The sequence below is a fragment of the Cervus canadensis genome, chromosome 29, assembly GCF_019320065.1.
Source record: "Cervus canadensis isolate Bull #8, Minnesota chromosome 29, ASM1932006v1, whole genome shotgun sequence".
NCBI classification, from domain to species: domain Eukaryota; kingdom Metazoa; phylum Chordata; class Mammalia; order Artiodactyla; family Cervidae; genus Cervus; species Cervus canadensis.
In genome coordinates this window covers 38,488,311-38,513,348 of record NC_057414.1, presented here as the reverse complement: position 1 = coordinate 38,513,348, position 25,038 = coordinate 38,488,311, and the positions used below count along the sequence as shown (strand labels likewise).

Below are 25,038 nucleotides of genomic sequence, written 5' to 3'. Positions count from 1 at the left end.
GTTGTTCTCACCTTGGGGTAGTGCTTCTCCGGGGCCTGTGTGTACGGCGGGTCAGTTTGCCCATGTGCTGGGTGGAAGTTTCGTTGCTGTCTGTGTCCTCCCCACTGCGGGCTGGCGTGCTTCTTTCCATCGTGGTGTGCCACCTTCGATGTCCTGCCTGTGCCGGGCGTCTGCACAAACTCGGGTCCCTCTGTTGTGTATCTTAACTTCAGGTGTGACGCGTGGAGGCACTGAGGCGTACAGACCTGACTCTCGGGTGTGTGTGTGTGTGTGTGTGTATCAGTTCCTGTCATCTTAACACTGACCCTGACTGTGAGATTGTCTCTGGCTGCTGCAGCAGTTACACTGCGCCCCCTCCCTGGCTGTGTTCACACTGGCTCTTGGGCAGAAGCGGTTTCCTGGGACCAGTGGGAGAACAGGCCCTTCCCCGGGGTGGGGGGGGTGGGGGTCACAGCTGGCAGGGACCATCCTCCCCGGGCAAAGGATCTGCTTCCTGCTCTTCTCCCGGGTCCGCCTGGGTATTGCCCACCCAGGGCAGAGATCTGCAGAGATGGCATGGCAGAACCCTGCTGCACATCCGCTCTGTGGTTTTGAATCATCAGGGCAGCTTCGTTCTTCTCTAGCTGCTTCTGGCCTGAGTTACAGGCACTCTGTCCTTGCAGCCTCAGATGCGTGTCCTCCCTGCCTTGAAGCTGGAGTGTCCTTGCCACGTCACCCCTTTTTTGCCCTCCAGGCAGCCCTCTGCCTTAGAGGGTCTCTACTCCAGCCCTTACCATCATGATGGTTACTGTGAGCTGGTGTCAGGTGCGGGCGGGGAGCTGGCAGACCTGGGCGTTCTAGGGCCCTAGCACTCCCCCATTCTCAGGGCTCTGGACCTCACTCTCCCCATCTGTCAATAGCAGGCAGTGCCATCCCACAGAACTTTCTGCAGTGGTGGCAATGTTCTGTATTTGTGCTTTTAATATGGTAGCCATGTGTGGTTGTTGAGCTCTTGAAATGTGGTTCCTACAACCAATGGGCTAAATGTTTAATTTGATTGAATTTGTTAGGACTTCCCTGTTGGCTCAGATGGTAAAGAACCTGCCTGCAATGCAGGAGGACCCGGGTTCGATCCTTGGGTGGGGAAGAGCCCCTGGAGAGGGGAATGGCAACCCACTGCAGTGTTCTTGCCTGGAGAATCCTACGGAGAGAGGAGCCACATGTGGCCTAAAGGGTTCTTCCAGCTCCGAGGGCTTCGAGGGCTTCTGACGCTTGAGGAATGTGTAGAATTCCCCAAGGCTCCAAAGACTCTGCTTTGGGCAGCAGCAGGGTGGAGCCCCTAGCCCCCAGGGAAGCTGGCTTCACCTGACATGTGGGAGAAAAAGGAAGGACCCCCTGGGTTTGGTACAGGCCCCAGGGGTGGGGGAGACCACGGGCTGGGACCCGAGTGCAGAAAATAGGCCCTTACCACTGTGGCCTTGAATCCCCTGTCAGCACCCCTATGTCCCGCCAGGTCAGATGGAAGGGGAGGGGAGGGGAGTCTTGCTTGGCTGTGCCAGGAGCTGAGGACTGAGCCAGGGCAGGCAGGGTGGTTGGCAGCCCCACCTGGCTGGGAAGCCAGCGGGTGCCCCGCCAGGGTCAACCTGCAGCCTCGGGTCCAGCGCCTCCCGTTCTCACGGGCTGTGGTCCCTTCTTCACCCATGATGTCCTCCTCATTAGCCCCTGGGGTGGAGGCATGTGGCAGATCCCTCCCACCTGGGCTTCCGGGGGTTCCGGGCCGGGGGCTCTGGGCCAAGCGGCTGGCAGGGAAGCCCATTGCCTCTTCCTGGAGCCCCAGCCCCTCTGGCACCCAGGGGTCTGGCCCATGAAGCGGGTTTTAGGTGTGACCCTTGGCGTGTCTGGAGCTGTTGCAGCCGCGGTGACTCACTGGGGAAGGAGGGAGGGTGGGGCCGAGATGTGGGCGAGGGTGAGCTCTGGCTCTCTGCCCCCCTTGCCAGCTGCTGGCTCAGCACCAGGATGTGAGGCTGAAAAAAGGGGCCCTGCTCAAGGAGGAAGAGAGGGCGGCCAGCGCACTCGGTGGCTTCGGGGAGCTGCAGAGCCCTTGGGTGGAAGCCTTTCCCTTTCCCTCCTGGTCTGGCTCCCCCCTTGTCTGCGGGGCTGGCTGCTCAGTGCTGGAGGCTGAGGGAGGGCACCGTTGAAGTCCCAGCTTTTGCTGTTTCTCTGTGGGAAGGGTCAGCCCGACTTCCAGTAGGAAGGGAGGAGGTGATTGCCCCAGCTGACACCTGTGCCAGCAGGCAGCCAGAAGCTGGCACCTGCGCTGACATAAATACCACATAAGCGAGTGCAGGTGGCTGGGGAACAGGGTGTCTGTGACTGTCTTCATTGGTATTATGATCTGCCTGACGTTGGAAGTCCTACGTGCTCATGAATTTCTGTAAATCTTATCCTCAAAGGCAAACTCAGTACCTTCAAGATCCCATTTAGATTTCATCCCTCCTCCAGAAGGCTCCCAAACCTTCTGGAACATTCTGAGGCCAGATTAGTCACGCCCCGAGCACCTTGCTCATTATTTATATCTGGGACAGGAACGAAATCTTTTTTTTTTTTTTGGCTGTGCCGTGTGGCATGTGGGTTAGTTCCTTGACTGGGGCTGGAACTTGGCCCCTTGCATTGGGAGCTCGGAGTCTTAACCACTGGGCCCTCAGGGAAGTTCCAGCAACTAGGTCTTTTGACTCTCCACATGTGGCCCGTGGAGCGCGTTTGGAGGATACACCGGTGACGTTAGGTAACAGCCTAGCGGAGCGTGTAATTCAGAGCTGGGCTGAGAGCCTCTGTCCCTTTCTGGTTTTTTCTGCAGCGCCCTGGACAATGATACAGAGGCAATCGGTATGCGTGTATTAATTGACTGGTTGGCTGATTTCTGGATGTCAGTGGTTTTCGGCTCTGCGCGAAGCTCTCCACGACTTAGAGCACCCCCTCACGGTTTCACAGACGTGTTTCTGGGTGGCTGCTGCCATTTTGTGTGGGTGGCTGGAGGCTGGAGGCCCGCCTGGTGTCTCCCCGGGTGCCCCCGCAGCCAACAGCTGTAGCTGGAGGGTGTCTTTGCTTCTCACCTATGGGCACCTGGCTCCGGGCCCAGCCTGGGCAGCCCGATGGGCCCTGACTCACCACATGCCTGAGATGGCACGACTGGACCGCAGCCTCTCGGGCTTGGGCCAGTGCTGAGGGGCCTGGGGCTTCCATTGCTCAGCCTCTGCCTGTAGCAGGGCCCCTGGAGCTCCAGCTGGCGAATGTCCCCCTGGACCCAAGGCCGGGGTTAGACAGGGTGACCCAGCGTCGCTCACCTTGGGCCACCACCAGCCCGGCTTGCAGGTTGCCCGTGACCCCCAGGGCTGGAGGCTCTGAGGAAGGGGGTCTCGCACCTGTTAGAGCTGCACCCCTGATGTGGTGTGTCTAGGGAAGAGTTAACAGGCTCAGAGCCCAAGCATGTTTCTCTCTTATGGTGACCCCAGCCGGCTGGCCGCTCTGAATCTCAGTTTCTCCATCTGCGCTGTGGGGCAGTAACATCTCCCTCCTGAAGCTGTCCCAAGAGACCCAGTGAGGATGTGGATGTTGGGAGGCGCCCATGGGCCAGAGATTTCCACTCATGTTCTTTCTCCTTCTTCCTCCTCCTTCAGTCCTCATGGGGATCCTTGATCGTTTCCATTTGCACAGATGAGGAAATGGAGGTTCAGAGAAGTTAAGTGACTTGGCCTGGGTCACACAGCAGGCAAGATGCCAAGCCAGGATTGGAATCTGAGTCTGGCCTCTTCCAAAGCCCCTTCCCATGATCCCAGCCTTGGAGAGTCACGTGTGAATGGAGTTGATGACAGTAGCGGGGTTGGGGTTTTGGTTTGGCCCCAGCAGACAGGACATCCAGCCATCTCTCTTGCGTAGCAGCCGGGGCGGGGCTGTGAGCGAGCCAGCTGTTGAGTGAGAACCTGATCGTGACCTTTCCCCTAGACGGTGTGACCGAGATTCCCAAGAGAGAGATATTCTGAGGAGAGAAGAGGAAGGAGGGGCGGGCTCCTGGCAAGGCATCCGCTCCTGACCCAAGTCCTGCGAAGGTCAGTAGGAGGGAGGGGGAGGTGGCCGGGTGGGGAGTGGGGAGGGTAGAGACCTGGATGGACTGGAGCATGGGGCGGGGAGAGGCGTGGAACGGGATGAGGGGCCGGTTACTTCCAGTGTGGTTGCATCCACTGACCCATTTCCGATTTCTCCCTTGTGCCTTGGGAGCTCACCCACAGCAGAAGCCGGCACCTTGGAGACAGTGCCCAACTCCCGGGGGGTATCCCTGGCTTCCTCATCCCCCCGTGGCCTTGCGCCCCCACTGCCCTGAGCTCCATTTCGTTACCCCATCCAGATGGAGAAGGAGGAGGAGACGACTCGGGAGCTGCTGCTGCCTAACTGGCAGGGCAGCGGCTCCCACGGGCTGACCATCACCCAGAGGGATGATGGCGTCTTTGTGCAGGAAGTGATGCAGAACTCCCCTGCGGCCCGCACTGGGGTGGTCAAGGAGGGTGAGTCTTCTTGGGGTGCGGGCTGGTGCTGGGGTAGCGGGGAGGCTGGTGGAGGGGAGGGCGGGGCGAGGGCAGCACAAGCAGGCGTGTGGCTGTGGAGTGCCTGGTCTCAAGTGGCATCAGGATGGTCGGTACCCAAGCCCTGCCCTCCCCTGCCCATTCTTTGTCGCTTGTTCATTCACAGTCCTCGTGGGAGGTGGTCCCGTGGGTTGGAGATGTTGTGTGTCCTCTGTTCTGACTCCACCACCCAGGAGTTTGGCCGCTTTGGGCCAATTAGTTGTCCTCCCTGCCTCAGTTTCCTCATATCTACCATGGGTGTTAACCACACCTGTGAATCAGTCCAAGGGCCCAATGCAGAGTGCTGGGTTGTGGGTTGTTGCCCCGAGACTCTGGGTGGTCTTACCCACGTCTTGCTCTTTCCTGCTCAGGGGACCAGATTGTGGGTGCCACCATCTACTTTGACAACCTGCAGTCGGGTGAGGTGACCCAACTGCTGAACACCATGGGCCACCACACTGTGGGCCTGAAGCTTCATCGCAAGGGGGACCGGTCCCCTGAGCCTGGCCAGACCTGGACCCACGAGGTCTTCAGTTCCCACAGCTCCGAAGTGGTTCTGGTGAGTTCCTGGCTGGCCGGCTGCTCCCTGCGCTCCTCTGGCCACTCGGCTCCCTTTCCTGGGCCTCGCTTGTCCTTCCTTGCTTTTCTCGCCCACTCTCACCCTCTGCTCTCTGTCGAGCCAGCCTGTTTCTCCTATTCACTTGTGGCCGCTACTGCTGCTAAAAAGTCTCCCGTTGGTCTCCTCAGAGGCCCCTGTGTGTGGGGACCCACTGATGAGTCTGGTCCGAGGTGCTGGGAGGCAGGTCGGCTGCTTTGCGAGGATCTTTGAAAATTATTTTCTCGGTGCCCAGTTCTGCCTCCCAGACATTATTTTTCTGCTTCCAGAGCCCTGGACTCATCTGTGAGTCAGAGGCTGGGCAGCGAAGTGGCTGAGGGACGTTTCTCTGCTCCTTCCGATGGCTTGTTTATTTAACAAATAATGAGTCCCTCAAAGTGGAAGTGTTAAGCCCAGCACAACCGGGCTCCACTGATGCTGTCCGAAGGGTCCCTGAGAGGACTCCCCTCCGGATTAAACCAACAAGGCCAGGCAGTTGAGAGCTGAGAACTGAAGTAAGTCAGCACAGAGCTAGTTGCCGGTAGGCGCCTGAGAAACTTGATGGGCTGACTGGAATCTAGAATCGGTTGTGAATCCTTCTCCCAGGTCCCAGTGTCCCGGAGTCTACCGTCCCCAGTCTTCCCCATGGCTTTTGCTTGCCAGAGTTTCCCCAAATAATTTGTTTTCTTCCTGTGATGTGGCTGTCAGCCCCTCTCTTTAGCCCCTCATGCTGGGTCCCAGAAGGCTCCGTGGGCCTCCCTAACGGTCCTGGCTTCTTTGGGGAGCAGGAGACCGTGTTGTCGGCTGGGCTGTGGCCGGGCGTCTGTCACTCACACAGACTCTGCTGCAACCTGTACGGGGCATGTGTTTCTGCAGAGCGGGGATGACGAGGAGTACCAGCGCATCTACACCACAAAGATCAAGCCTCGGCTGAAGTCAGAGGATGGAGTGGAAGGGGACGCTGGGGAGACCCAGAGCCGTACCATCACCGTGACCAGGAGGGTCACGGCCTACACTGTGGATGTGACAAGCCGTGAAGGCGCCAAGGACATTGACATCAGCAGCCCAGAGTTCAAGATCAAGATCCCACGGCACGAATTGACTGAAATCTCCACTGTGGATGTGGAGACCCAGCCTGGGAAGACAGTGATCAGACTGCCCTCGGGCTCAGGGGCTGGGTCTCCCACCACAGGCTCCACCGTGGACATCCGAGCAGGGTCCATTTCCGCTGCGGGCCCAGAGTTGCCAGGGGCTGGCCACTCGAAGGTCCAGGTCACCGTGCCTGGGGTAAAGGTGGGAAGCCCGGGTGTCAGTGTCAATGCAAAGGGCTTGGACTTGGGTAGCAAGGGAGGGATCCAGGTCCCAGGGGTGGATGTTTCGTCCTCTCTTGGGGGCGGGGCAGTAGAGGGGCAGGGCCCATCTCTTGACGGGAAAATTAAATTTCCCACCATGAAGGTGCCAAAATTTGGTGTCTCAATAGGGCCTGAGGGCCAGGCCCCCGAGGCAGGGTTGAGCGTTTCCCCCCCTGAACTCTCTGTGGGGCACAAAGGTGGCAAACCAGGCTTGACTATTGGTGGAAGCATCCAGACCCCTCAGCTCGAAGTTAGTGCTCCCTCTGCCAATATGGAGGGGCTCGAGGGGAAGTTGAAGGGCCCCCAGATCACTGGGCCATCCCTTGAGGGTGGCCTAGGCCTGAAAGGTGCCAAGCCACAGGGGAGTTTAGGGGTGGGCATCTCTGTGCCCCAAATTGAGGGCAGCATCTCTGGCTCCAGGGTAGAAGTTCAAGCTCCTGACATTGACATTCATGGGCCTGGGGGTAAAGTGAATGTGCCCAAGGTGAAGGCCCCCCAGTTCTCTGTATCAGGTTCTAAGGGAGACAGGCCTGGCATTGATGTGACACTGCCCACAGGTGAAGTGATGCTTCCTGGGGTCTCTGGGAATGTCGACCTGCCTGAGGTTGCTTCTGGGGGTCTGGAAGGGAAGTTGAAGGGTCCTAAAATCAAGGCTCCTGAAATGATTATTCAGAAACCTAAAATCTCCATGCAGGATGTGGATCTGAGCCTTGGGTCCTCGAAACTGAAAGGAGACATTAAGGTTTCTGCTCCTGGGGTGCAAGGTGATGTTAAAGGCCCTCAAGTGGCAGTTAAAGGTGCCAAAGTGGACATAGAGACACCCAACCTAGAGGGAACCATTACTGGCCCCAAACTCAGTGGTCCTTCTGGGAAAGCAGGAACCTGCAAGATCTCTATGGCAGACGTAGACTTGAATGTGGCTGCACCAAAAGTGAAAGGGGGTGTTGATGTTATGCTTCCAAAAGTAGAGGGGAAAGTCAATGTCCCTGAAGTTGATGTCAGAGGCCCCAAAGTGGATGTGAGTGCCCCAGATGTGGAAGTTCATGGTCCGGACTGGAATCTGAAAATGCCCAAGATGAAAATGCCCAAGTTCAGCACTCCAGGAGTCAAAGGGGAAGGGCCAGATGTAGATGTGAGTCTCCCCAAAGGTGATGTCAGTATTTCAGGGCCCAAGGTCAATGTGGATGCCCCAAATGTCAATATCGGGGGCCTGGCAGGCAACCTTAAAGGCCCTGATGTTCAGCTGCCTGAAGTGAGTGTCAAGACACCAAAGCTGTCCATGCCTGATGTGGATTTGCATGTGAAAGGCCCAAAAGTAAAAGGAGAGTATGATGTAACAGTGCCAAAACTTGAAGGAGAGCTGAAAGGCCCCAAAGTGGACATCGATGTCCCAGATGTGGATATCCAGGGCCCAGACTGGCACCTGAAGATGCCCAAGATGAAAATGCCCAAGTTCACTGTTCCAGGGTTCAAAGCAGAGGGCCCTGAAGTCAATGTAAACCTGCCTAAGCCTGATGTGGACATTTCTGGGCCCAAGGTAGATGTCAGTGCTCCAGATGTGAGTATTGAGGGACCAGAGGGGAAATTGAAAGGACCCAAGTTTAAGATGCCTGAGATGAATATCAAAGCACCAAAGATTTCCATACCAGATGTGGACTTACACTTGAAAGGCCCTAGTGTAAAAGGAGAATATGATGTCACAGTGCCAAAGGTTGAAGGTGAGATTAAAGTTCCTGATGTTGAACTTAAGAGTGCCAAAGTGGACATTGATGCTCCAGATGTGGATGTTCATGGCCCAGACTGGCACCTGAAGATGCCCAAGGTGAAAATGCCCAAGTTCAGCATGCCTGGCTTCAAAGGAGAGGGCCCAGAAGTGGATGTGAACCTGCCCAAGACTGACATTGACATTGCTGGACCCAAGGTGGATGTTGAAGGTCCAGATGTGAATATTGAAGGACCTGAAGGAAAGCTAAAGGGTCCCAAGTTTAAGATGCCAGAGATGAACATCAAGGCCCCCAAGATCTCCATGCCTGATGTAGATTTGCATATGAAAGGTCCCAAGGTGAAGGGAGAATATGATGTTACAGTGCCAAAGCTGGAAGGGGACCTGAAGGGGCCCAAAGTAGACCTCAGTGCACCAGATGTTGAAGTTCACGGTCCTGACTGGAACCTGAAGATGCCAAAGATGAAGATGCCCAAATTCACCATGCCCAGCCTTAAAGGAGAGGGCCCAGAATTGGATGTGAATCTGCCCAAGGCAGATCTCGACATTTCTGCACCAAAGGTAGATATTAGTGCTCCAGATCTGAGCCTTGAAGGGCCAGAAGGAAAGTTGAAAGGCCCCAAGTTTAAGATGCCTGAGATGCACTTCAGAGCTCCTAAGATGACCCTGCCAGATGTTGACATGGATCTTAAAGGACCCAAAATGAAAGGCAGTCTCGATGTGTCTGCACCAAAAATAGAAGGTGAGATGAAAGCTCCAGAGGTGGACATCAAAGGCCCCAAATTAGATGTTAAAGCACCAGATGTGGAAGTTCAGGGTGCAGAGTGGAGTCTGAAGATGCCCAAGATGAAAATGCCTAAATTCAGCATGCCCAGCTTCAAAGGAGAGGGCCCAGATGTGGATGTGAACCTGCCCAAGGCTGACATTGATGTCTCTGGGCCAAAGGTGGACATTGAAGCCCCAGATGTGAGCCTTGAGGGGCCTGAAGGAGAACTCAAGGGTCCTAAGTTTAGGATGCCTGAAATGCACATCAAGGCCCCCAAGATCTCGATGCCTGATGTGGACTTAAACTTGAAAGGCCCCAAAGTCAAAGGGGATGTGGATGTGTCTGTGCCCAAGATAGAAGGTGAAATGAAAGTGCCAGATGTGGACATCAAAGGCCCCAAAGTGGACATCGATGTTCCAGATGTGGATGTCCAGGGCCCAGACTGGCACCTGAAGATGCCCAAGATGAAAATGCCTAAATTCAGCATGCCAGGCTTCAAAGGCCAGGGCCCAGAAGTGGACGTGAACCTGCCCAAGGCTGACATTGATGTCTCTGGACCAAAGGTGGACATTGAAGCTCCAGATGTGAGTCTTGAGGGGCCAGAAGGAAAGCTCAAGGGTCCTAAGTTCAAGATGCCCGAGATGCACTTCAAGGCCCCCAAGATCTCCATGCCTGATGTGGACTTAAACTTGAAAGGCCCCAAAGTCAAAGGGGATGTGGATGTGTCTGTGCCCAAGATAGAAGGTGAAATGAAAGTGCCAGATGTGGACATCAAAGGCCCCAAAGTGGACATCGATGTTCCAGATGTGGATGTCCAGGGCCCAGACTGGCACCTGAAGATGCCCAAGATGAAAATGCCTAAATTCAGCATGCCAGGCTTCAAAGGCCAGGGCCCAGAAGTGGACGTGAACCTGCCCAAGGCTGACATTGATGTCTCTGGACCAAAGGTGGACATTGAAGCTCCAGATGTGAGTCTTGAGGGGCCAGAAGGAAAGCTCAAGGGTCCTAAGTTCAAGATGCCCGAGATGCACTTCAAGGCCCCCAAGATCTCCATGCCTGATGTGGACTTAAACTTGAAAGGCCCTAAAGTCAAAGGGGATGTGGATGTGTCTGTGCCCAAGATAGAAGGTGAAATGAAAGTGCCAGATGTGGACATCAAAGGCCCCAAAGTGGACGTTGATGTCCCAGATGTGGACGTTCAAGGCCCTGACTGGCACCTGAAGATGCCTAAGATGAAAATGCCTAAATTTAGTGTGCCTGGCTTCAAAGGAGAGGGCCCTGAGGTGGATGTGAACTTGCCCAAGGCTGACATTGACATCTCTGGACCCCAGGTGGACATTGAAGCCCCAGAAGTGAGTCTTGAGGGGCCAGAAGGAAAGCTCAAGGGTCCTAAGTTTAAGATGCCTGAGATGCACTTCAAAACTCCAAAGATCTCCATGCCTGACATTGATTTAAACCTCAAGGGCCCCAAGGTGAAAGGGGATGTGGATGTTTCTCTGCCCAAAGTTGAAGGGGATCTGAAAGGGCCAGATGTGGACATCAAAGGCCCCAAAGTGGACGTTGATGTCCCAGATGTGGATGTTCAAGGCCCTGACTGGCACCTGAAGATGCCCAAGATAAAAATGCCCAAGTTCAGCATGCCTGGCTTCAAAGGAGAGGGCCCAGAAGTGGATGTGAATCTGCCTAAGGGTGACATAGATGTCTCAGGACCAAAGGTGGATGTTGAAGTTCCAGATGTGAACATTGAAGGTCCCAATGCAAAAGTAAAAGGTCCTAAATTTAAATTGCCAGAAATGAATATAAAGCCTCAGAAGATATCCATGCCAGATGTTAGTTTGCATTTGAAAGGCCCTAAAGTGAAAGGAGATTATGATGTTACAGTTCCAAAAGTAGAAGGAGAGATTAAAGCCCCTGATGTTGACATCAAAGGTCCAAAAGTGGACATTAATGCACCAGATGCAGGAGTTCATGGTCCAGACTGGCACCTGAAGATGCCGAAGGTGAAAATGCCCAAGTTCAGCATGCCTGGCTTCAAAGGAGAGGGCCCGGAAGTGGATGTGAACTTGCCCAAGGCTGACATTGACATCTCAGGACCCAAGGTGGACATTGATGCCCCAGATGTAAATATTGAAGGTCCGGAGGGGAAACTAAAGGGTCCCAAATTCAAGATGCCAAGCATGCACATACAGACGCACAAAATCTCTATGCCTGATGTTGGACTTAATCTGAAATCCCCTAAACTTAAATCTGACGTAGATGTTTCTCTTCCTAAAGTGGAAGGAGACTTGAAAGGTCCTGGAATTGATGTGAAAGCCCCGAAAATGGACGTGGATGTTGGTGATATAGATATTGAATGTCCAGAAGGAAAGCTTAAGGGGCCCAAGTTTAAGATGCCCGAGATGCACTTCAAGGCCCCCAAGATCTCCATGCCTGATGTGGACTTAAACTTGAAAGGCCCCAAAGTCAAAGGGGATGTGGATGTGTCTGTGCCCAAGATAGAAGGTGAAATGAAAGTGCCAGATGTGGACATCAAAGGCCCCAAAGTGGACGTTGATGTCCCAGATGTGGATGTTCAAGGCCCTGACTGGCACCTGAAGATGCCCAAGGTGAAAATGCCCAAGTTCAGCATGCCTGGCTTCAAAGGAGAGGGCCCTGAGGTGGATGTGAACCTGCCTAAAGCTGATATTGACATCTCTGGACCCAAGGTGGACATTGAAGCCCCAGAAGTGAGTCTTGAGGGGCCAGAAGGAAAATTGAAAGGCTCTAAATTTAAGATGCCTAAGTTGAATATCAAAGCTCCCAAGATCTCCATGCCAGATGTGGACTTGAATTTGAAGGGACCCAAACTGAAAGGAGAGATGGATGTTTCTGTGCCAGAACTAGAAGGTGATCTCAAAGGTCCACAAGTTGACATCAAAGGTCCCAGTGTGGATGTGGAAGTGCCTGATGTTGATCTGGAGTGTCCTGAAGCAAAGTTGAAAGGCCCTAAGTTTAAGATGCCTGAGATGCACTTCAAGGCCCCCAAGATCTCCATGCCTGATGTGGACTTACACTTGAAAGGCCCCAAAGTCAAAGGGGATGTGGATGTATCTGTGCCAAAATTGGAGGGAGATTTGAAAGGCCCCAGTGTGGATGTGGAGGTGCCTGATGTTGACCTGGAGTGTCCTGATGCAAAGTTGAAAGGCCCTAAGTTTAAAATGCCTGAGATGCATTTCAAAGCCCCCAAGATCTCTATGCCTGATGTGGACTTAAACTTGAAAGGCCCCAAAGTCAAAGGGGATGTGGATGTGTCTGTGCCCAAGATAGAAGGTGAAATGAAAGTGCCAGATGTGGACATCAAAGGCCCCAAAGTGGACATCGATGTTCCAGATGTGGATGTCCAGGGCCCAGACTGGCACCTGAAGATGCCCAAGATGAAAATGCCTAAATTCAGCATGCCAGGCTTCAAAGGCCAGGGCCCAGAAGTGGACGTGAACCTGCCCAAGGCTGACATTGATGTCTCTGGACCAAAGGTGGACATTGAAGCTCCAGATGTGAGTCTTGAGGGGCCAGAAGGAAAGCTCAAGGGTCCTAAGTTCAAGATGCCCGAGATGCACTTCAAGGCCCCCAAGATCTCCATGCCTGATGTGGACTTAAACTTGAAAGGCCCCAAAGTCAAAGGGGATGTGGATGTGTCTGTGCCCAAGATAGAAGGTGAAATGAAAGTGCCAGATGTGGACATCAAAGGCCCCAAAGTGGACATCGATGTTCCAGATGTGGATGTCCAGGGCCCAGACTGGCACCTGAAGATGCCCAAGATGAAAATGCCTAAATTCAGCATGCCAGGCTTCAAAGGAGAGGGCCCTGAGGTGGATGTGAATCTGCCTAAAGCTGATATTGATGTCTCTGGACCAAAGGTGGACATTGAAGCTCCAGATGTGAGTCTTGAGGGGCCAGAAGGAAAGCTCAAGGGTCCTAAGTTCAAGATGCCCGAGATGCACTTCAAGGCCCCCAAGATCTCCATGCCTGATGTGGACTTAAACTTGAAAGGCCCTAAAGTCAAAGGGGATGTGGATGTGTCTGTGCCCAAGATAGAAGGTGAAATGAAAGTGCCAGATGTGGACATCAAAGGCCCCAAAGTGGACGTTGATGTCCCAGATGTGGACGTTCAAGGCCCTGACTGGCACCTGAAGATGCCCAAGATGAAAATGCCCAAGTTCAGCATGCCAGGTTTCAAAGGCCAGGGCCCAGATGTGGACGTGAACCTGCCTAAGGCTGATATTGATGTCTCTGGGCCAAAGGTGGACATTGAAGCCCCAGAAGTGAGTCTTGAGGGGCCAGAAGGAAAGCTCAAGGGTCCTAAGTTCAAGATGCCCGAGATGCACTTCAAGGCCCCCAAGATCTCCATGCCTGATGTGGACTTAAACTTGAAAGGCCCTAAAGTCAAAGGGGATGTGGATGTGTCTGTGCCCAAGACAGAAGGTGAAATGAAAGTGCCAGACGTGGATATCAAAGGCCCCAAAATGGACATTGATGTCCCAGATGTGGATGTTCAAGGCCCTGACTGGCACCTGAAGATGCCCAAGATGAAAATGCCCAAGTTCAGCATGCCTGGCTTCAAAGGAGAGAGCCCTGAGGTGGATGTGAACTTGGCCAAGGCTGACATTGACATCTCTGGACCCAAGATGGACATTGAAGGCCCTGATGTTAACCTTGAAGGACCAGAAGGAAAGTTGAAAGGTCCTAAGTTCAAGATGCCAGAGATGAACATCAAAGCCCCCAAGATCTCCATGCCTGACTTTGATTTACACCTGAAAGGCCCTAAGGTGAAAGGAGATGTGGATGTTTCTCTGCCTAAAGTAGAAGGTGACCTAAAGGCCCCTGAAGTTGACATCAAAGGCCCCAAAGTGGACATTGGTGTCCCAGATGTGGATGTTCAAGGCCCTGACTGGCACCTGAAGATGCCCAAGATGAAAATGCCCAAGTTCAGCATGCCTGGCTTCAAAGGAGAGGGCCCAGAAGTGGATGTGAACCTTCCTAAAGCTGACATTGATATCTCAGGACCCAAGGTGGATATTGAAGGCCCTGACGTGAGCCTTGAGGGTCCTGAAGGGAAGCTCAAGGGTCCTAAGTTCAAGATGCCGGAGATGAACATTAAAGCCCCCAAGATCTCCATGCCTGACTTTGATTTACACCTGAAAGGCCCTAAGGTGAAAGGAGATGTGGATGTTTCTCTGCCTAAAGTAGAAGGTGACCTAAAGGCCCCTGAAGTTGACATCAAAGGCCCCAAAGTGGACATTGGTGTCCCAGATGTGGATGTTCAAGGCCCTGACTGGCACCTGAAGATGCCCAAGATGAAAATGCCCAAGTTCAGCATGCCTGGCTTCAAAGGAGAGGGCCCAGAAGTGGATGTGAACCTTCCTAAAGCTGACATTGATATCTCAGGACCCAAGGTGGATATTGAAGGCCCTGACGTGAGCCTTGAGGGTCCTGAAGGGAAGCTCAAGGGTCCTAAGTTCAAGATGCCGGAGATGAACATTAAAGCCCCCAAGATCTCCATGCCTGACTTTGATTTACACCTGAAAGGCCCTAAGGTGAAAGGAGATGTGGATGTTTCTCTGCCTAAAGTAGAAGGTGACCTAAAGGCTCCTGATGTTGACATCAAAGGCCCCAAAGTGGACATTGATGTCCCAGATGTGGACGTTCATGGCCCTGACTGGCACCTGAAGATGCCCAAGATGAAAATGCCCAAGATTAGCATGCCTGGCTTCAAAGGAGAGGGCCCGGAAGTGGATGTGAACTTGCCCAAGGCCGACGTTGATGTCTCGGGACCCAAAGTGGACATTGAAGGCCCTGATGTTCATCTTGAAGGACCAGAAGGAAAGTGGAAAAGCCCAAAGTTTAAAATGCCTGAAATGCATTTTAAAACTCCAAAGATATCTATGCCAGATATTGATCTTAATCTGACCGGTCCAAAGATAAAAGGAGATGTGGACGCCACATGCCCCAAGGTAGAGGGAGATTTTAAAGGACCTGAAATTGACCTGAAAGGCCCCAAAGTAGACATTGATGTTCCTGATGTGGATGGTCAAGGCCCTGACTGGCACCTGAAGATGCCCAAGATGAAAATGCCTAAGTTCAGCATGCCTGGCTTCAAAGGAGAGGGCCCAGAAGTGGATGTGAACCTTCCCAAGGCTGACATTGATGTGTCAGCACCCAAGGTGGACATTGAAGGCCCTGATGTTAACCTTGAAGGACCAGATGGAAAGTTGAAAGGTCCTAAGTTCAAGATGCCAGAGATGAACATCAAAGCCCCCAAGATCTCCATGCCTGACTTTGATTTACACCTGAAAGGTCCCAAGGTGAAAGGAGATGTGGATGTTTCTCTGCCTAAAGTAGAAGGTGACCTAAAGGCCCCTGAAGTTGACATCAAAGGCCCCAAATTGGATGTTGCTGTCCCAGATGTGGATGTTCATGGCCCAGACTGGCACCTGAAGATGCCCAAGATGAAAATGCCCAAGTTCAGCATGCCTGGCTTCAAAGGAGAGGGCCCAGAAGTGGACGTGAACCTACCTAAAGCTGACATTGACATCTCAGGACCCAAGGTGGACATTGAAGGCCCAGATGTGAGTCTTGAAGGTCCTGAAGGGAAGCTCAAGGGTCCTAAGTTCAAGATGCCAGAGATGAACATCAAAGCCCCCAAGATTTCCATGCCTGACATTGATCTTAACCTGAAGGGCCCCAAAGTGAAGGGAGATGTGGATGTGTCTTTACCAAAAGTGGAAGGTGAGATTAAAGTTCCTGAAGTGGATATTAAAGGCCCCAAGGTGGACATTGATGTCCCAGATGTGGATGTTCATGGCCCTGACTGGCACCTGAAGATGCCCAAGATAAAAATGCCCAAGATGAGCATGCCTGGCTTTAAAGGAGAGGGCCCAGAAGTGGATGTGAACCTGCCCAAGGCTGATATAGATGTCTCTGGGCCCAAGGTGGACATTGATGTTCCAGATGTGAACATTGAAGGTCCAGATGCGAAACTGAAGGGACCCAAGTTCAAGATGCCAGAAATGAATATCAAAGCTCCTAAGATCTCCATGCCAGATCTGGATCTTAATCTTAAAGGCCCTAAAGTGAAAGGAGAGGTGGATGTTGCACTTCCAAATGTAGAAGGTGATTTGAAAGGGCCTTCTCTTGACATCAAAGGGCCGAAGATAGATGTAGATGCACCTGATATTGACATTCATGGCCCAGAAGGCAAATTAAAAGGTCCAAAGCTGAAGATGCCTGACATGCATGTAAACATGCCCAAGATCTCCATGCCAGAAATTGACCTGAATTTGAAGGGCTCAAAACTTAAGGGAGATGTTGATGTTTCTGGGCCCAAATTGGAAGGTGACATTAAAGCTCCCAAGTTGGATGTAAAGGGCCCAGAAGTGGACATTTCTGGTCCTAAGCTCAATATTGAAGGCAAGTCAAAGAAATCACGTTTTAAGCTTCCCAAATTTAATTTTTCGGGCTCCAAAGTTCAGACACCTGAGGTAGATGTCAAGGTCAAAAAGCCAGATCTTGATGTAACAGGTCCAAAAGTTGACATTAATGCTCCTGATGTTGAGGTCCAAGGAAAAGTGAAAGGACCCAAGTTCAAAATGCCTTTCCTAAGTATTTCATCTCCTAAAGTGTCTATGCCTGATGTGGAGTTAAATCTGAAAGGTCCTAAAGTCAAAGGAGACTTAGATGTTGCAGGTCCTAATTTAGAAGGTGATCTTAAAGGACCCAAAGTGGATATTAAGGCACCAGAAATTCACCTGGATGCACCTGATGTGGATGTTCATGGTCCAGACTGGAATTTGAAAATGCCCAAGATGAAAATGCCCAAGTTCAGTGTGCCTGGGTTAAAAGCAGAAGGACCAGATATGTCTGTGGATCTGCCAAAAGGAGATATCAACATAGAGGGTCCCAAAATGGACATTGAGGGCCCAGAAGTCAATGTGGAAGGTCTAGATGGAGGCTTAAAAGGCCCCAAATTCAAGATGCCTGACATAAATATCAAAGCTCCCAAGATCTCCATGCCTGATGTTGATTTAAACTTGAAGGGCCCCACGGTGAAAGGTGATGTGGATGTTTCTCTGCCCAAAGTTGAAGGTGACCTCAAGGGCCCTGAAGTTGACATCAAAGGCCCCAAAGTGGACATTGATGTCCCAGATGTGGATGTTCATGGCCCAGACTGGCACCTGAAGATGCCCAAGGTGAAAATGCCCAAGTTCAGCATGCCTGGCTTCAAAGGAGAGGGCCTAGAAGTGGACGTGAACCTGCCCAAGGCCGACATAGATGTCTCAGGACCCAAGGTGGACACTGATGTTCCAGATGTGAATATTGAAGGTCCAGATGCAAAACTGAAGGGTCCCAAATTCAAGATGCCAGAGATGAACATCAAAGCTCCAAAGATCTCCATGCCTGACATTGACTTTAATCTGAAGGGCCCCAAACTGAAGGGTGATGTGGATGTATCTTTGCCAAAAGTAGAAGGTGACCTCAAGGGTCCTGAGGTGGACATCAAGGGCCCAAAAGTAGATATTGAAACTCCTGATATTAACATTGAAGGTTCAGAGGGGAAATTGAAGGGACCCAAATTCAAGATGCCAGAGATGCACTTAAAGGCTCCCAAGATCTCCATGCCTGATATTGACTTAAACCTGAAAGGACCCAAAGTAAAGGGGGATCTGGATATTTCTCTGCCTAAGGTGGAAGGTGACCTCAAGGGCCCTGAAGTTGACATCAAAGGCCCCAAAGTGGACATTGATGCTCCAGATGTGGACGTTCAAGGCCCAGACTGGCACCTGAAGATGCCCAAGATAAAAATGCCCAAGATCAGCATGCCTGGCTTCAAAGGAGAGGGCCCAGAAGTGGATGTGAACCTGCCCAAGGCTGACATTGATGTGTCAGCACCCAAAGTGGACTTCGAAGGCCCTGATGTTAACCTTGAAGGACCAGATGGAAAGTTGAAAGGTCCTAAATTCAAGATGCCAGAGATGAACATCAAAGCCCCCAAGATCTCCATGCCTGACTTCGATTTACACCTGAAAGGCCCTAAGGTGAAAGGAGATGTGGATATTTCCCTGCCTAAGGTGGAAGGTGACCTAAAGGCCCCTGAAGTTGACATCAAAGGCCCCAAGGTGGACATTGATGCTCCAGATGTGGATGTTCATGGCCCAGACTGGCACCTGAAGATGCCCAAGATAAAAATGCCCAAGATTAGCATGCCTGGCTTCAAAGGAGAGGGCCCGGAAGTGGATGTGAACCTGCCTAAAGCTGACATTGACATATCAGGTCCCAAGGTGGACATAGACACTCCGGACATCGACATTCATGGTCCAGAAGGAAAACTGAAGGGTCCCAAGTTTAAAATGCCTGACCTGCACCTCAAGGCACCCAAGATCTCCATGCCTGAAGTTGACCTGAATCTGAAGGGCCCCAAGGTAAAGGGTGACGTGGACGTTTCTCTGCCCAAAGTTGAAGGTGACCTCAAGGGCCCTGAAGTTGACATCAAAGGCCCGAAAGTGGACATTGATGTCCCAGATGTGGACGTTCATGGCCCAGACTGGCACCTGAAGATGCCCAAAGTGAAAATGCCCAAGTTCAGCATGCCTGGCTTCAAAGGAGAGGGCCCAGAAGTGGACGTGAACCTGCCCAAGGCTGACATTGATGTCTCCGGACCCAAGGTGGACATTGATGTTCCAGATGTGAACATTGAAGGTCCAGATGCAAAACTGAAGGGTCCCAAATTCAAGATGCCAGAGATGAACATCAAAGCTCCCAAGATCTCCATGCCTGACATTGATTTAAATCTGAAAGGACCCAAAGTAAAGGGAGATGTGGACATTTCTCTGCCTAAGGTGGAAGGTGACCTCAAGGGCCCTGAAGTTGACATCAAGGGCCCCAAAGTGGACATTGATGTTCCAGATGTGGATGTTCATGGCCCAGACTGGCACCTAAAGATGCCCAAGGTGAAAATGCCCAAGTTCAGCATGCCTGGCTTCAAAGGAGAGGGCCCAGAAGTGGATGTGAACCTGCCCAAAGCTGACATTGACATCTCAGGACCCAAGGTGGACATTGATGTTCCAGATGTGAACATTGAAGGTCCAGATGCAAAACTGAAGGGCCCCAAGTTCAAAATGCCAGAGATGAACATCAAAGCTCCCAAGATCTCCATGCCTGACCTTGACTTCAACCTGAAGGGCCCCAAAATGAAGGGTGATGTTGATATCTCTCTGCCCAAAGTTGAGGGTGATCTCAAGGCCCCTGAGGTGGACATCAAAGGCCCCAAACTGGATATTGACACTCCTGATATTAGTATTGAAGGCCCAGAAGGAAAACTGAAGGGGCCTAAATTTAAGATGCCAGAGATGAACATTAAAGCCCCGAAGATCTCCATGCCTGACTTTGACTTAAATCTGAAAGGGCCAAAGGTAAAGGGTGATGTGGACCTTTCACTGCCTAAGGTAGAAGGTGATCTGAAAGGGCCAGAGGTGGACATTGAAGGCCCTGAAGGGAAGCTCAAAGGACCCAAATTTAAGATGCCTGATGTCCACTTCAAAACCCCACAAATCTCCATGAGTGACATTGATTTGAACTTGAAAGGACCTAAGATAAAAGGAGATTTGGATACTTCCATCCCTAAATTGGAAGGAGATCTGAAAGGCCCAAAAGTAGATGTTAAAGGCCCTACGCTGGACATAGATACTCCCGACATTGACATTCATAGTCCAGAAGGAAAACTGAAGGGTCCCAAGTTTAAAATGCCTGACCTGCACCTCAAGGCACCCAAGATCTCCATGCCTGAAGTTGACCTGAATCTGAAGGGCCCCAAGGTAAAGGGTGACGTGGACGTTTCTCTGCCCAAAGTTGAAGGTGACCTCAAGGGCCCTGAAGTTGACATCAAAGGCCCGAAAGTGGACATTGATGTCCCAGATGTGGACGTTCACGGCCCAGACTGGCACCTGAAGATGCCCAAAGTGAAAATGCCCAAGTTCAGCATGCCTGGCTTCAAAGGAGAGGGCCCAGAAGTGGACGTGAACCTGCCCAAGGCTGACATTGATGTCTCTGGACCCAAGGTGGACATTGATGTTCCAGATGTGAACATTGAAGGTCCAGATGCAAAACTGAAGGGTCCCAAATTCAAGATGCCAGAGATGAACATCAAAGCTCCCAAGATCTCCATGCCTGACATTGATTTAAATCTGAAAGGACCCAAAGTAAAGGGAGATGTGGACATTTCTCTGCCTAAGGTGGAAGGTGACCTCAAGGGCCCTGAAGTTGACATCAAGGGCCCCAAAGTGGACATTGATGTTCCAGATGTGGATGTTCATGGCCCAGACTGGCACCTAAAGATGCCCAAGGTGAAAATGCCCAAGTTCAGCATGCCTGGCTTCAAAGGAGAGGGCCCAGAAGTGGATGTGAACCTGCCCAAAGCTGACATTGACATCTCAGGACCCAAGGTGGACATTGATGTTCCAGATGTGAACATTGAAGGTCCAGATGCAAAACTGAAGGGCCCCAAGTTCAAAATGCCAGAGATAAACATCAAAACTCCCAAGATCTCTATGCCTGATGTTGACCTGGATTTGAAAGGATCCTTAGGCAAGGGTGATTTTGATGTGTCTGTTCCTAAGATTGAAGGGACTTTCAGAGGCCCAGAAGTAGACCTTAAAGGTCCAGGTCTGGATATTGAAGGCCCTGATGCCAAACTCAGTGGCCCACGTTTGAAGATGCCATCACTAGATGTATCTGCTCCTAAAGTAACTGCTCCTGACATTGATTTGCATCTCAAGACACCCAAAATTGGAATTTCTGGTCCCAAATTAGAAGGTGGTGAACTGGACCTCAAGGGACCCAAAGTTGATTTAGAAGCTCCAAGCTTAGATGTACACGTGGAGAGCCCAGATATTAACATTGAAGGGCCAGATGTAAAAATTCCCAAATTTAAGAAACCCAAGTTTGGGTTTGGGGCAAAAAGCCCTAAAGCTGACTTCAAGTCACCTACACTTGATGTGACAGTTCCTGAGGCAGAGCTGAACGTTGAAGCTTCTGAAATTAGTGTTGGTGGCAAGGGCAAGAAAAGTAAGTTTAAAATGCCGAAGATTCACATGAGTGGGCCTAAAATGAAGGCCAAGAAGCAAGGATTTGATTTGAATGCTCCTGGGGGTGAAATTGATGCCAGTCTCAAGTCTCCTGACATAGATGTCAATGTTGCGGGGCCGGATGCCTCCCTGAAAGTTGATGTGAAATCTCCCAAGACCAAGAAACCTATGTTTGGGAAAATGTACTTCCCAGATGTAGAATTTGACATTAAATCATCTAAATTTAAAGCTGAGGCATCTCTCCCTAGCCCCAAAATGGGGGGTGAAATCCAGGCGCCTGATCTGGATATTTCTTCACCAGGGATTAATGTGGAAGGTCCTGACATCAAGCTGAAGGCTCCCAAGATCAAGGCGCCAGGTGTCGATGTCTCAGGGCCAAAGATAGAGGGCGACTTGAAAGGCCCCAGGGTGCAGGCAAACCTGGACGCACCTGACATCAACATTGAAGGCCCAGATGCTAAAGTCAAAGCACCATCATTCGGCATTTCTGCCCCTCAAGTATCCATCCCTGATGTGAATGTTAGCTTGAAAGGACCAAAGATAAAGGGTGATGTCCCCAGTGTGGGGCTAGAAGGACCAGATGTAGATCTGCAAGGTCCGGAATCAAAAATTAAGTTCCCTAAGTTTTCGATGCCCAAGATCGGCGTCCCTGGTGTGAAAGTGGATGGTGGGGGAGCTGAGGTCCAGCTGCCCTCTCTTGAAGGCGGCTTGAGCACAGCAGATGTCAAGCTTGAAGGGCCTGATGTGTCTCTCAAGGGGCCAAAAGTAGACTTGCCATCAGTGAACCTCTCTACGCCAAAAATCTCTGGACCTGACCTCGACCTGAACTTGAAAGGACCAAGTTTGAAGGGAGATCTGGATGTATCTGTTCCCAGCATGAAGGTGCATGCCCCCGGGCTTGACCTCAGAGGTGTCGGTGGAAAGGTGAAGGTAGAAGGTGATGGTGTGAAGGTGCCTGGAATCGATGCTACAGCAGCGCTTGACATTGGTGTGCCAGATGTGACCCTGAAAGGACCAAGCCTGCAGGGCGACCTGGCCGTCTCTGGTGACATCAAGTGCCCCTCGGTATCAGTAGGTGCTCCTGATCTAAGCTTGGAGGCACCTGAGGGTGGTATTAAACTTCCCAAGATGAAGCTGCCACAGTTTGGCATCTCTGCTCCAGGGTCTGACGTGGACATCAACGTCAAGGGGCCACAGGTGACTGGAGAACTCAAGGGGCCTGGCATGGACGTGAACCTCGGAGGCCTGAACCTGAAAGGGCCTCAGATCTCTGGCCCTCAAATCTCAGCGCCAGATGTGGACTTGAACTTGGAAGGACCAAAAATAAAAGGCAGCCTTGGGGCCAGTGGTGAGATGAAAGGCCCCATGGTTGGTCTTCCGGGCATCAGCGTTCAAGGCTTGGAAGGAAACCTCCAAACGCCTGGAGTGAAGTCATCTGGATGTGATGTGGTGCTGCCAGGTATGAACGTGAAACTCCCAACCGGGCAGATTTCTGGTCCTGAAATCAAAGGTGACCTGAAAGGTTCAGGGATAGGTTTCCGTGGAGCTGCTCCTGACATTGGTGTGAAAGGGCCTTCATTGAACGTGGCATCTCCTGAGTCAGATTTTGGTGTCAGCTTGAAGGGCCCGAAAATCAAAGGAGGCGTGGATGTTTCAGGAGGTGTCAGTGCCCCAGATATCAGCCTGGGCGAAGGGCACGTGAGTGTCAAAGGTTCCAGCGGGGAGTGGAAAGGACCCCAGGTCTCCTCTGCTCTCAACCTGGATGCACCTAAGTTTGCTGGAGGACTTCATTTCTCAGGACCAAAGGTAGAAGGAGGTGTCAAAGGAGGCCAGGTTGGACTTCAGGGTCCTGGACTGAGCGTGTCTGGGCCTCAAGGTCACTTGGAAAGCGGATCTGGAAAAGTAACATTCCCCAAGATGAAGATCCCCAAGTTCACCTTCTCTGGCCGGGAGCTGGTGGGCAGAGAAGTGGGAGTGGATATTAACTTCCCTAAAGCAGAGGCCAGTGTCCAGTCTGGTGCCGGAGAGGGCGAGTGGGAAGAATCTGACGTAAAACTTAAAAAGTCCAAAATCAAGATGCCCAAGTTCACCTTCTCCAAACCTAAAGGGAAAGCTGGCGTCACCGGCTCACCAGAAGCGTCCGTTTCGGGGTCCAAAGGTGACCTGAAGAGCTCCAAGGCCAGCTTGGGTTCCCTGGAAGGTGAGGCCGAGGTCGACACGTCTTCACCCAAAGGCAAATTCTCCTTATTCAAAAGCAAGAAGCCAAGCCACCGCTCAAATTCCTTCAGTGATGAAAGGGAGCACTCTGCCCCTACCACCCCCACGGGGACTTTGGAGTTTGAGGGCGGGGAGGTGGTGCTGGAAGGCGGGAAAGTCAAAGGGAAACACGGCAAGCTGAAATTTGGTACCTTTGGTGGATTGGGGTCAAAGAGCAAAGGTCATTATGAGGTGACTGGGAGCGATGATGAGGCAGGCAAGTTACAGGGGAGTGGAGTGTCCTCATCCTCTAAGAAGTCCCGACTGTCGTCGTCTTCTAGCAATGACAGTGGGACTAAGGTTGGCATTCAGCTTCCCGAGGTGGAGCTGACAGTTTCCACAAAGAAAGAGTAGCCGGCCTCTGTGTGTGTACATATCTGTATAGAACTCCATCAGCCTTGGGTGTGTTTGTATATAAACTCCAAAGAGAAACACGCCAACAGCCTCAGCAACGATGCAAAGATCTGGCCTCTGCCAGGGGCAAGTGCTGAAAAGCCAGCTGCCTTTTGGCTCCTCCCGGAGCTTTACAGATAGATTCCAAGTTCTTCGTCCAGCCCACGTGCAAAATCAGCAGTATTTGCCTTCAGATTTCAGTTTTTTTGTTTTGTTTTTTTTCTTTTTTTGCATTGAATGCTGAGAGCTCCTGTTTACTAAGCCAGCTTTTGTGTTTATTATCTTCATTTTTACTGAACATTGTTAGTGTTGGGGTCATGGAAACCCACTTTTTTCATTGTAATGACTTTTGGGGGCTTTTGTTAGTAAGGGTGGGGTGGGGTAGAAGGCAGTAGAGGGGGGCCAGACCTTTTATTTCTCCTACAATTGGGTCTACTCAAACAGCAAACACCCAAAGATGGCTGAGAGGAGCTGGCCGGCGGTGCGTGTGGGTGTTTCTAGAACTGTGTATCATTGCTTTTTGTTTCCCCAGGGGTGGCGGTCGGTCCCAGCCTGTTTGGTGCTCACGGGGAGAGGGAATTAGAATCTCTTTGTAAATCAGGCCACCCACTCACTCCACACGAGGGCCTTCCATTCTCTGTGTTGTAAGAGAAATGTTTTCTTCGTGATCGCCACGTTCCTGATATTAGTTCTGATTTCCTTTAACAAATGTTATTGTGATTAAGAAAATTTCCAGCACTTTAATGGCAAATTAATTGAGAATGTAAGAAAATTGATGCTGTCAAGGGCAAATAAAGCTGTTTATTAACCCGGATATCCTGTGCCTTTGCATTCTGTGTTGGGAGGATGAAGCCTGGGGAGGCTGCAGGCCCAGTCCTGACAGGTCAGACTGGGTCCACTTTGTGGCGTTGCTGGTTTGCATTAGTGGGTAGTGGGAGGGATTCTTTGCTTCTCGATTCTCACAATGAGGCTGGTTGCACCACCGCTGAGAAATTGAGAGAGGCTGGGCATGTTGGCAGCCCAACCTCAGGACCTGCCCGCCAATTTGGCATCCTCAGATAGGAATATACCATACAGAACTGATTCGGACATGAATGGATAAGAAGCCCTGTTAGAGTGACAGAAAAGGATCTGGCTGTGGGTCACAGGCCCACCCCCTGTTCCTGATGTGGCTGCGGGTTTGCTGACTGGCCTCATTACCTGCCATCCTGGGCCACAGTGTTCTCTCATTTGAAATAAGGG

General features: G+C 51.7%; 1 protein-coding gene across 8 annotated transcripts in view; it reads left to right on the top strand.

The window, feature by feature from the left end:
- The window catches only part of AHNAK (AHNAK nucleoprotein), a 95,579-nt gene that overhangs the window by 6,000 nt on the left and 64,541 nt on the right, over positions 1 to 25,038 (top strand). For 2 of the 8 annotated variants that reach the window (XR_006266390.1, XM_043451715.1), the window contains exons 2-4: positions 3,982 to 4,085; positions 4,382 to 4,538; positions 4,967 to 5,154. Coding sequence is in view for 7 of the 8 variants with exons in the window: in XM_043451715.1 (XP_043307650.1) it covers positions 4,382 to 4,538; positions 4,967 to 5,154 (345 nt within the window). In the remaining variant the exon portion in view is untranslated. Of the gene's footprint in view, positions 1 to 3,981; positions 4,086 to 4,381; positions 4,539 to 4,966; positions 5,155 to 6,066; positions 24,611 to 25,038 lie in introns of those variants that run through there. The other 6 variants (XM_043451712.1, XM_043451711.1, XM_043451708.1 and 3 more) reach the window with 6 other exon arrangements.